The sequence below is a fragment of the Pan paniscus genome, chromosome 20 (assembly GCF_029289425.2).
Source record: "Pan paniscus chromosome 20, NHGRI_mPanPan1-v2.0_pri, whole genome shotgun sequence".
Classification (NCBI taxonomy): Eukaryota; Metazoa; Chordata; class Mammalia; order Primates; family Hominidae; genus Pan; species Pan paniscus.
The window spans coordinates 28625011-28638237 of record NC_073269.2 but is presented as its reverse complement, the minus strand read 5'-3'; the positions used below and the strand labels follow the sequence as shown (position 1 = coordinate 28638237).

General features: G+C 40.9%; 1 protein-coding gene across 2 annotated transcripts in view; it reads right to left on the bottom strand.

Moving 5' to 3' along the window:
• ZNF254 (zinc finger protein 254) overlaps positions 1 to 12797 on the bottom strand; it is a 40487-nt gene extending 27690 nt beyond the window's left edge. The window contains exon 1 of one of the 2 annotated variants that reach the window (XM_057300551.2): positions 10883 to 12797. In XM_057300551.2, the coding sequence (XP_057156534.1) occupies positions 10883 to 10912 (30 nt within the window). In that variant the 5' untranslated portion in view covers positions 10913 to 12797. The remainder of the gene's footprint in view (positions 1 to 10882) is intronic. The other variant, XM_034946621.3, reaches the window with a different exon arrangement.
• Between the last annotated feature and the right edge of the window lie 430 nt (positions 12798 to 13227).

Sequence of the window (13227 nt, the reverse complement as noted above, 5' to 3'; positions counted from 1 at the left end):
GACACTAACATTATGCTTACTTATAATTATCCCTATTGGTTAAATTAATAAGCCTATCAGACTAACATCTACTGTAACAATTTGGTAGTAAATTTTCTTTGGATATTAGACATAAATATGTAAGTATGAATAATTTTAATGTACTACTCATAATGTATGTGGAATTTTTAAACATTTTCTTTAACTATAATTCAGCTCAAAAACTACATTTCAAAAGTATGAATCACAATATTAAAATAGCTATTTAAGGAATTCATTTAAAGTAAATATTATGGCTTTATTCATACTATTGTAGAAAATACTAGTGAATGTGTTTGAATGAGGTTGTCTACAAACACTGCATAACTATGCTAATTGTACTGAAGTAATAAATAGAAACCAAGGTATGACAACAGACTCCACTGTTCAGTTTATAAACTGAATTTTTTTTTGTTGTTTGTTTGCTTGTATATTTTATTTTATTTTATTTTTGAGATAGAGTTTTGCTTTTGTTGCCCAGGCTGGAGTGCAATGACATGATCTCAGCTTACCACAACCTCCGCCTCCCAGGTTCAAGCAACTATCCTGCCTCAGCCTCCCAAATACCTGGGATTACAGGCATGCACCACCACACCCTTCTAATTTTGTATTTTTAATAGAGATGGGGTTTCTCCATGTTGGTCAGGATGGACTCGAACTCCCAACCTCAGGTGATCTGCCCACCTCAACCTCCCAAAATCCTGGGATTACAGGCATGAGCCACCACGTCTGGCCATAAACTGAACTCTTTTTGCTTTTGTAGTATAAATACTTCAGCCTGCAAACGATCACCATGGATAATCAGGTTTCTGTCAAACAACTTACTCAGTATCTTTTAATCTTTATAATTCAGCCTGCAAACGATCACCATGGATAATTAGGTTTCTGTCAAACAACTTACTCAGTATCTTTTAATCTTTATAATTCTGTACTGCTAAATTTTGTCTATTTTTATGCTCAACTTTTGTGTGCTCTTGGAATGAGCTTTACTCTGAACAAATCTGTGTCAACTTTAAAAGACTATCATAAGAATAATCTTTTGCCAAAGCAAAAAAAGAGCAATTAATCTCAGGTCCCAGATAAAGACAATCCTGAGTCAAAAAAAATGACAAAAGTTTTATTTTGCTGTTAATATGATTTACATATATCTCAAAAAAACAGGGATAAAAATCTACACACAATCTAAATGTTTTAAGAGAAGAGATTTTAGTAAGATATTTTCTCTTATCTTAATGTGGACCAAGCCTCTTATTTCTAATTTATATTTTGTTTTACAACAGACAGGTCCATCACGTGTGCTTGAACTCTTGGACATCTGAATTTTGCACACTGCGTGCACACGTAAGAATGCTTGTGGGAGAAAAAGCAGAAGAGAGAAAGGTGTTGTATAAAATTCATGGGTTCACATGAATAAAGCAAGTTCTTAGAGACCTATAAAGAGTTTTAGATTATGACACAATAATAGTGGGAGACTACAACATCCCACAGGCACTAACAGACAGATAACTGAAGAAGCCAATTAACAAAACATTAGGAACTAAAGTCTACACTTGACCAAATAGTCCTAATAGACATCTACAGAAGTCTTCATCTAAAAATAACATAACACACATTGTTCTCATCACCATGTGGCACATACTCAAAAACTGACCACACAATCAGAAATAGAATAATCCTCAGCAAATTCAAAAAACTCAAAATTATACAAAACAAACACATAGACCACAGCTGAACAGAAATATAGTTCAATAAAAATAAAACAACTGATACAATTACATAAAAATTAAACAACCTGCACTTGAATAACTTTTTGGTAAATAATGAAATTAAGGCAGAAACCAAGAAGTTATTTTAAACAAATAAGAACAAAAAAAACAGGCCAGGCATGGTGGCTCATACCTGTAATCCCAGCACTCTGGGAGGCTGAGGCAGGCAGATCACATGAGGTCAGGAGTTTGAGACCAGCCTGGCCAACATGGTGAAATCCTGTCTCTACTAAAATTACAAAAATTAGGCGGGCATGGTGGCACATGCCTGTAATCCCAACTACTTGAAAGGCTGAGGAAGGAGAATGCTTGAACCCAAGAGGCGGAGGTTGCTGTGAGTTGAGACTGTGCCATTGCATTCAGCCTGGACAACAAGAGTAAAACTCCATCTTAAAAAAAAAAAAAAAAAAAAAAAGTAAAAAACAACACATCAGAATCTCTGCAATATAGCTAAGATAACGTTAAAGGGAAATTTATAGCATTTAATGCTCAAATTAAAAAGTTAGAAAGATCTTCATTTTACAACCTGATATAATCAATAAAAGAATGAAAGAAGCAAGAGAAAATCAATCCCTAAGCTAGCAGCAGACAAGAAATAACCAAAATCAGAACTAAACTGAGATTTAGACATAAAAACTTTACAAAATATCAAAAAATCCAGGAATTAAATCTATGAAAAAATAAATAAACCACTAACTAGATAAGGAAGAAGGACCCAAATAAACACAATTAGAAATAACAAAAGAGACATTACCACTGACCCCACAAAAATATCTTGAAATGTACTATGAACACCTCTGTGCACACAAACAAGACAATCTAGAAAAAATGAAAAAAGTATTGAATGCATCCTTCCAAGAATTAACAAAAAAGAAATGAAACCCCTAAATAGATGAATAAGAAGCTCAAAAATTGAATTAGTAATAAATAGCCTACCAACCAAACAAAGCCAAGGACCACACAGATTCACCGCTGAATTCTATCAGATGTACAAAAAAGTGCTGATTATTATTTCTACAGAAACTATTTTAAGCAATTAAGAAAAAGTAACTTGTTTTCAACTCATTATATAAGAACAGCACTATTCTGATACCAAAACCTGGCAAAGATAAAACAAACAAAAAAAAATTCAGGCCAATATCTTTGAACATTGATGCAAAAATCTTCAACAAAATACTGACAAACCAAATCCAGCAGCATATCAAAAAGCTAACCCAGTATGATCAAGTAGAATTTATTCTGGGAGTGTAAGGTTGGTTCAACATACACAAATCAATAAATGTGATTCATCATATAAACAAAACTAGACAGAAACCACAAGATTACCACAATAGATGCAGAAAAAGCTTTTGATAAAATTTAACATCTTTCATGTTAAAAACCCTCAACAACCTAGCCATTGAAGGTACATACTTTAAAATAATAAGTTATCTATATGACAAACCATCAGCCAACATACTGAATGGACAAAACCTGGAAGTGGACGGGTGCAGTGGCTCATGCCTGTAATTCCAGCAACTTGGGAGGCCAAGGCAGGTGGATCCCCTGAGGTCAGGATTTTGAGATCAACCTGGCTAACATGGCAAAACCCTGTCTCCACTAAAAATATAAAAATTAGCCAGGTGTGATGGCAGGTGCCTGTAATCCCAGCTACTTGAGAGGCTGAGCAAAGAGAATCACTTGAACCCAGAAGGTGGAGGCTGCAGAGCGCCGAGATTGTGCCACTGCACTCCAGCCTGGGAGACAAAGTGAGACTCTATCTCAAAAAGAAAAAAAAAAACAAAACCCGAAGCATTCCTCTTTGGAAACTGGCACAAGGCAAAGATGCCTTCTCTCAACACTACTATTCAACATAAAATTGGAAGTACTTGTCAGAGTAATTAGGCAAAAGATAAAAATAAAAGGCATTTGGCCAGGTAAGGTGACTCACGCCTGTAATCCCAGCACTTTGGGAGGCCAAGGTGGGTGGCTCACGAGATCAGAAGTTCGAGACCAGCCTGGCCAATATGGTGAAACCCCACCTCTACTAAAAATACAAAAATTAACCAGGCGCAGTGGCGGATGCCTGTAATCCCAGCTACTCAGGAGGCTGAGGCAAGAGAATCACTTGAACCTGGGAGGTGGAGTTTGCGGTGAGCCAAGACTGCCACTTCACTCCAGCCTGGGCGAAGAGCAAGACTCCATCTCAAAAAAATAAAAATAAAAATAAATAAAAGGCATTTAAACAGGAAGAGAGGAAGTCAAACTATCCCTGTTTGCAGACAACATAATTCTCCATCTGGAAAACCATATAGTCTTCATAGAAAAGCTCTTTAACTTACAAACAACTGCAGTATCATTTCAGGATACGAAGAAAGTGTACAAAAATTAGTAGCGTCCCTGTAAATCAACAACATCCAAGCCAAATACGAATCATAAACACAATCCCTTCACAACTGCCACAAAAAGAATAAAATATCTACGAATACCAGGAAGGTGAAAGATCTCTATAAGAATTGCAAAACAATGCCTAAAGAAGTCAGAAATGGCACAAATGGAAAACAACTTTATGCTCATAAATAGAAAAGATCAATATCCTAAAAATGATCATACTGCCCCCAAAAATTTACAGATTTAATGCTATTCTAATCAAATGACCAAAATATTTTTAAAAGAACTAAAAAAAAAAAAAAAAATTGTAAAATTCATATAAAACCGAAGAGTCTGAATAGCCAAGGTAATCATAAGCAAAAACAGCAAAGCTGAAGGCATTATATTACCTGTCTTCAAATTATACTACAGAGCTGCAGTAAACAAAGCAACATGGAACTGGTACAAAAACAAACTCATAGACCAATGCAACAGAATAGACAGTCCAGAAATAATGTCACACACCTACAACCATCTGATCTTTAACAAAGGTGACAATAGAAATGTGGAAACAATTCCCTATGTAATAAATGGTGGTGGAATAACTAGCAAGCACTATGTAGAAGATTGAAACTGGACCCCTTTATTACACCATATACAAAAATCAACTCAAGATTAAAGACTGAAATGTTTGTTTTAACATTATAAAAAACCCTGGAAGATAACTTAGGAAATGTCATTCTAGACATAGAATCTAGCAGAGAATTCATAATGAAGATACAAAAAGCAACTGCAAAAAAAACAAAAATTGACAAATTGGACCTAATTAAACTAAAGAGCTTCTTCACAGCAAAGGAAACTATCAACACAGAAAACAGACAACCAACAGAATAATAGGAAATATTTACAAACTATGCTTCTAACAAAGGTCTAATGTCCAGAATCCATGAAAATCTTAAACAAGTTTACAAGAAAAAAAAGACCTCACTAAAAAGCAGACAAAAAACTTGAAAAAGATGCTTTTCAAAAGAAGACAAACATGTGGCTAACACACATATAATAAAATGCCTATCAATAATTATTGGAGAAATGCAAAGAAAAACCACGAGATACCATCTCATGCCAGTGAGAACGGCTATTAAAAAGCAAAAAAAAGATGATGTCAAGGTTGCAGAGAAAAGGGAACGCTTATACACTGCTGTTAAAGTGTACATTAATTCAACCATTGTAAAAAGCAGTGTGGCAATTTCTCACAGAACTAAAAACAGAATTACCATTTCATCAAGCAACCTAATAATTGGGTATATACCCAAAGAAATATAAATTATTCTGTCATAAACACACATGCACAAGGGTGTTCACTACAGCACTATTCACAATAGCAAAGACATGGAATCAACTTGAATGCCTATCAATGGTAGACTGAATAAAGAAAATATGGTATGATCAGGCACAATGGCTCAGGCCTGTAATCCCAGCACTCTGAGAGGCCAAGGCAGGTGGATTGCCTGAGCTCAGGAGTTTGAGACCAGCCTGAGCAACATGGAAAAATCCCATCTCTAAAAAAATACAAAAACAAAAATTACCTAGGTGTGGTGGTGCATGCCTGTAGTCCCAGGTACGTGGAAGGCTGAGGTACAAGAGGATTGCTTGGCCCAGCGTGATGGCTCACACCTGTAATCCCAGCACTTTGGGAGGCCGAGGGGGGGGGGTGGATCACCTGAGGTCAGGAGTTCAAGACCAGCCTGGCCAACATGATAAAACCCCATCTCTACTAAAAATACAAAAATTAGCTGGGCATGGTGGTGGTGGGTGCCTGTAATCCCAGCTATTTGAGAGGCTAAGGCAGGAGAATTGCTTGAACCCAGGAGGTGTAGGTTGAGGTGAGCCGAGATCGCCCACTGCACTCCACTCAGGGCAACAACATCAAAATTCCATTTAAAAAAAAAAAAAAGGCCAGGCACAGTGGCTCATGCCTGTAATCCCAGCACTTTGGGAGGCCGAGGTGGGTGGATCACGAGGTCAAGAGATCGAGACCATCCTGGCCAACATGGTGAAATCCTGTTTCTACTAAAAATACAAAAAATTAGCTGGGCGTGGTAGCGGGCACCTGTAGTTCCAGCTGCTCGAGAGGCTGAGAATGGCGTGAACCCGGGAGACAGAGCTTGCAGTGAGCTGAAATTGCGCCTCTGCACTCCAGCTTGGCCAACAGAGCGAGACTCCATCTCAAAAAAAAAAAAATTAATCACATAGGAACACTTCTAGGAGGTACCAAGTTTCATCACATAAAATTTAGCATTAAACTCAAAAATCAAAATAACAGGATATAGGGCTGGGCGCAGTGGCTCACACCTGTAATCCCAGCACTATGGGAGGCTGAGGTGGGCAGATCACTTGAGGTCAGGAGTTCGAGACCAGCCTGGCCAACATGGTGAAACCCCATCTCTACTAAAAATACAAAAACTAGCCAGGTGTGGTGGCACAGGCCTGCAGTCTCAGCTACTCCGGAGGCTGAGGAAGGAGAATCACTTGAACCTGGGAATTGGAGGTTGCAGTGAGCTAAGATTGCACCATTGCACTCCAGCCTGGGTGTCGCAGTGCAACTCTTTATCTCAAAAAACAATCAAACACACAAAAAAACACAGGATATAGAACAAAGATGTTCACTACCAAGAATTTACCCTGCTAAAAAAAGGAATTGAAGTTTTCAGGAATCTATTTAACTCATCAATTATCTATCACATTGTTTTGTGGAAATGTATTCATTGTCTACAGCTGAAATTGAAGAGAGATTTTTTTTTTTCTTTATTTTTTTCCTTGGTAGCTACCATTCTAAAAGCTAGATGGAATTCTGTTTGAAATCACTCAGCCATAGGCCAAGCACGGTGGTTGATGCCTGTAATCCCAGCACTTTGGGAGGCCCAGGCGGGCGGATCACCCGAGGTCAGGAGTTTAAGACCAGCCTAACATGGTGAAACCCTGTCTCTACTAAAAATACAAAAATTAGCTAGGTGTGGTGGTGTGTGCCTGAAATCCCAGCTACACAGGAGGCTGAGGCAGGAGAATTGCTTGAACCCGGGAGGCAGAAGTTGCAGTGAGCCAAAGTGGCGCCATTGCACTCCAGCCTGGGTGACAGAGTGAGACTCTGTCTCAAAAGAAAAAAAAAAAAAAAAATCACTCCTCCATAAAAAAAAACATGTCCGAGAAACTTCCTAAACTCACTCTGAGAAAGAAAAAGGTAAATGAAAATGTTCAACAAATAAAATATATTATTAGATATTAATGTTTTTGAAACTCACCTCTTTTATGCCCTTTGTAAATATTTTCTTACCTTTCAAGCTCTACTAATAAAATGCAATACACAGTTAAAAAACTGAGGTGAGCTGGGCACAATGGCTCACGCCTGTAATCTCAGCACTTTGGAAGGCTCAGGCAGGTGAGTCACTTGAGGCCAGAAGTTTGAGAACAGCCTAGCTAACATGGTGAAACTCTGTCTCTACTAAAACTACAGAAACTAGCTGAGTGTGGTGGTGCACACCTGTAGTCCCAGCTACTTGGGAGGCTGAGGCATGAGAATCACCTGAACTCAAGATCTGGAGGTTGCAGGGGACCGAGATGGTACCACTGCGCTCCAGCCTGGGTGACAGAGGGAAACTGTCTCAAGACAACGAAAACAAGCCTTAGGTCAAAATAAGTGAAAAAACCTTTTCAAGACACAGATTTGTCTTAATCATGTGTCAAGTCAGGCCATCCAATTACTTGAGAGACTGTCCCACCCCATCCTACTCACTAAAGTGCTCAATAACCCCCTCTCAGGAGACTCTGAACTATGCCCCAGTGAGTGCCTCAGGCGCATTTTACTCTGCAAGTTCTTACACCATCTCACTGGGGTCAGTTTTTTGCGGTTTGTTTTTGTTTTTGAAATGGAGTCTCACTCTGTCGCCCAAGCTGGAGTGCAGTGGCGTGATATCCACTCACTGCAACCTCCGCCTCTGAGGTTCAACTGATTCTCCTGCCTTAGCCTCCTGAGTAGCTGCGATTACAGGCCTGTACCACTACACCCAGCTTTTTTTTTTTTTCGTATTTTTAGTAGAGATGGGGTTTCACCATGTTGGCCAGCTGGTCTCAAACTCCTGACTTCGTGATCCACCCTCCTTGGCCTCCCAAAGTGTAGGGATTACAGGCATGAGCCACCATGCCTGGCCCTGGTTTTTGTTTTGTTTTGTTTTCTAGAAATTTTTTACTATTTTTCTGTTCTCTAAAGGAAACCAGGAGGCAGAAATTATTTGTTTTCTCCTCAATACTAGTATCTGATTGACTGACCAGCAATGTGTCTTTAAGAAATGAAAGCTGGGTTGGGTGAAGACAATATTAATGTCTCATAAAATTAGCTTTAAAAAAAAAGTGCACTAGGAAATGCCTTTTAGACTCAGGGCATCCACCTGCGCACTTGGGATGCTACACTCAATACCTCAGATTTTCCTATGAGAGAATATGACCCAGAAGCTGATATTTACTAGACACTCTAAGCAGACATAGCCATGGTGGGTATCTTAGTTTATCCCAATACAGTACTGAAACCCAGGTCCAAGAAAACCGAATGGTGACTGAAGACACATCACACTATAGTTTCCAAAAGGAAAACTTGACCCAAAAACATTCTGATAAGATATCTGTGACTAGGGAAGATAGAAGAAAAAAAAACGCAGAGATATTTCACAATACAGTGTCAGGAGATTATTCTTTGCTTTCTTCTCATAGGAAATATTTACAAAAAGAAAACAAATCTTTTTAAATGTGCCATCAAATGCTTTGTCAAAAAATGATTAATTGGCCGGGTGCAGTGGCTCACGCCTGTAATCCCAGCACTTTCGGAGGCCAACGCGGGCGTATCACCCGAGGTCGGGAGTTTGAGACCAGCCTGACCAACATGGAGAAACCCTGTCTTTACTAAAAACACAAAGTTAGCCAGGCATGGTGGCACATGCCTATAATCCCAGTTACTAGGGAGGCTGAGGCAGGAGAATCGCTTAAACCTGGGAGGCGGAGGTTGCGGTGAGCCGAGATCGTGCCATTGCACTCCAGCCTGGGCAACAAGAGTGAAACTGTCTCAAAAAAAAAAAAAAAAAAGATTAATTGGCCACGCGAGATGGCTCACGTCTGTAATACCAGCTCTTGGGGAGGCTGATGCAGGCGGATCGCTTGAGGCTAGGAGTTTGAAACCAGCCTGGACAACGTAGTGAAGCCCGGTCTCTACTAAAAATACAAAAATTAGCCAGGCGTGGGGGCGGGCGCCTATAATTCCAGCTACTTGGGCGACTGAGACAAGAGAATAATTTGATCCCATAAGGCAGAGGTTGCAGTGAGCCTAAATCACACCACTGCACCACTGCACTCCATCCGGGGTGACCGAGCAAGCCTCTGTCTCAAAAATTAAAATAAATAAATAAATAAAAATTAAAACAGGTATCAAAATCTACCCTAAAGGACAAATAGATGATAAAGTGAATTAGGGAGGGGACATTGGCATTTGGGAATGTCAGACAAAACGGGAAATTTCGTATTTTCCTGCAAGCCAGAGTTAGGCTGGAGGAATAGGGGATGAGGGGTGGACCTGAGGTCCTGCTTGGGATACATGTGAAAATTTCAGGAAAAAAGCAGTCCCCTGTGGAGTGTGAAAATAATTAAGTGGCAGGCAATTAGATTGAGGTGGCGCTAGTCCCCGGATTTCTACTTCTAAAAACAAAATCTAAACTCAAGAGCATTTTTTGGTAAATTACTACATTAGCGGGAACAAAATTCTTGCTTAACTAAGAATAAGCTGACAATTAAGCTCTGATTACATAACCAGGATATTCCCAACTTGAATGTAAAAATTAAGAAACGAGGCTGGGCACGGTGGCTCACGCCTGTAATCCTAGCACTTTCGGAGGCCAAGGTGGGTGGATCACCTGAGGTCAGGAGTTGGAGACCAGCCTGGCCAACATGGTAAAACCCCGTCTCTACTAAAAATAAAAAAATTGTGGTGGCGGGCGCCTGTAGTCCCAGCTACTAGGGAGGCTGAGGCAGGAGAACCGCTTGAAACCAAGAGGCGGAGGTTGCAGTGAGTCGAGATCACACCACTGCACTCCAGCCTGAGCAAAAAAGTGAGACTCTGTCTCAAAAAAAAGAAAAAAAAAAAGACAACCTAGATTACTGTACCTAGCCAATTATTGAATTTGGTTTTCTTTATCATGAACCTTGTAACAATCTTTTCTTCAGGCCCCTTCCATGGACCACAAAAGTACAAACCACAGCTGGGTGTGGTACAATTTTTGAATCATTCTTTTATTAAAGTATTTAATATTTTTGCAGTGACGCCCATAAATTTTTAATGGGAAAAAAGAGGGCCTGGGAACCCCACAGACCAAAGCTCTTCCCGTTCATGAACCCGCAACCCGAGTCAGGATTCTCCGCTGACGACCCTCCCCGGGTCCCTGAACAATCTGGGAGAGACGCGGGGCTGCGGGTCCACAGCTGCCCAGAGAGGGCTCCAGGCCAGGGCACAGTCACTGCGCAGGGAAGAAACAGGACTCCTTGGGGTCTGGCTGTCAGCGCAGCCGCCATCTTATTTCTGAAGGGGACTGAGGTCGAGCTGGGCGCAGATTGTGGAGCTGACTGGGGGGAGGCCTGAGTCCCGCCACAGCCGCTTCCCACCAGTTCCAACCAGCCCCCTCCCCTCTCTCGGGATGTCAGACTGGCATTCTCACCATTTCTAGGCTTCTAGGGGGTCCTGGCATCTTAGCTGTGGATCTCCAATACCTGCTGGTAACAGCGCCACAGAGGCTGGGCCTCTAGGAGCAGAGGACACAGAGGAGTGAAGACAGACCTGGGACTCCGGCGACAGCGAGAGACAAAGGCCCCGCCATATCCCGGAAGCCGCTTTGTCCAGTCCAGCTGTGTGCCTGATTGGACAGTTCCCAGCTCAACGTCCCTAGTTGGATAACGTTTAAGGCCCCGCCTACTCAGACCCTGAGTGATAGAAGATGTGATCACACCCTAGGCTGAAGAAAGAGTGACAGCCTAAGCTGCAGCCTTATCGGGCAGGGCTTCCTCCCTGAGCTGAGCCAGGCCCACCCCAGAGCATGGGAAAATTCTATATCTTTTTTGCTCTCTCTCTTTTTCAATGTATTCAAAATGTGAACAAACATATTTTATGTATATTAATAATACATATAATTTTTGTTCAAGAGAAAATCAACTTTTACTTTAGTAATAATGTATTATCAGCACTAAAGCTAATTTGATAAACTGTTATAAGTAAATCCATCAGCTGGGCGCGGTGGCTCACGCCTGTAATCCCAGCACTTTCGATGGCCAAGGCGGGCGGATCACATTAGGTCATGTGTTCGAGACCAGCCTGACTATCATGGTGAAACCTCATCTCTACTAAAAATACAAAATTAGCTGGGCGTAGTGGCACGTGCCTGTAATACCAGCTTCTCGGGAGGCTGAGGCAGGAGAACTGCTTGAACCTGGGAGGTGGAGGCTGCAGTGAGCGTGGATCGCGTCATTACACTCCAGCCTGGACAACGAGAGTAAAATTCCGTCTCAAAAAAATAAAAGAAAAAAAAATTAGCTGGGCATGGTGGCGCACGCCTGTAACCCCAGCTTCTCGGGTGGCTGAGGCAGCAGAATTCCTTGAACCCGGGGGGCTGAGGTTGCAGTGAGTCAAGATCCTGCCACTGCACCCTAGCCTGGGTGACAGAGCGAGACTTTGTCTCAAAAAATAAAATAAAATAACAAAAATAAAGTCCATCAAATTTGTCTTTTTGACCATTCTAGATTTTTATACATATTTTATGATCTCTTATACTTTTTTTTTTATTTATTTTTTGTCTAGACGAAGTCTAGCTCTGTCGCCCAAGCTGGAGTGCAGTGGCGCCATCTTGGCTAACTGCAACCTCTGCCTCCTGGGTTCAAGCGATTCTCCTGCCTCAGCCTCCCGAGTAGCTGGGATTACAGGCGTGCATCACCAAACCTGGCTAATTTTTTGCATTTTTAGTAGAGACGGGGTTTCACTATGTTGCCAGGCTGGTCACGAACTCTTGGCCTCAGGTAATCCACCCGCCTCAGCCTCCCAAATTACTGGGATTACAGGCGTGAGCCATCGTGCCTGGCCATTTTTTAAATTTTTATGTTGTATTTTAATCTACATTATTTTTATATTTTCAATTTGAAACAACCTTTAAATAATTTCAAAGTAGACAAAATGTTTCTAACTTTCTTCATCAAAAGCATATTTTGCTTTTGTTTATACACTGTTTTTTTATTTCCAGGAGAGGCTTGCTCTTTCGCCCAGGCTGAAGTGCAGTGGCGCAATCTTGGCTCACTGCAACCTCCGCCTCCCAAGTTCAAGCGATTCTCCAGCCTCAGCCTCTGGAGTAGCTGGGACTACAGGTGTAAGCCATCATGCCCGGTTTATTTCCGTATTTTAAGTAGGGACTGGAATTTGCCTTGTTGTTCAGGCTGGTCTCAAACTCCTAAGCTCGAAATGATCCACCTGCCTTGGCCTCCCAAAGTGTTGGGATTACAGACGTGACCCACTGCACCTGGCCTTTGTTTATACACTCTCTATAAAAAATTGGTTTTTTTACACCTAGAAATCTTAGTTTTATATATATATATATATATATATATATATATATATATATATACCCTTAACAAACTAATTTTTAGTGAAACCCCTAGGAAGTAATTTTGAACTGTTTTGTATCAATATTTGTAGATAAAAAATTTTGTTTTTTAATAAAAGACGTTTATTCAAATTTTCTGTTAAGTAACAGATCTAAATGTAGTTAGCTTTTCTATATCATGTTAAAAAAAATTCTGGGCTGGGTGCAGTGGCTCACGCCTGTATTCCCAGCACTTTGGGAGGCCGAGGTGGGTGGATCACGAGGTCAGGAGTTCGAGACCAGCCTGGCCAATATGGTGAAACCCCCATCTCCACTATTAAATACAAAAATTAGCTGGGCGTGGTGGCGCGTGCCTGTAGTCCCAGCTACTCAGAGGCTGAGGCAGGAGAATCGCTTGAACCTGACAGGAGGAGGTTGCA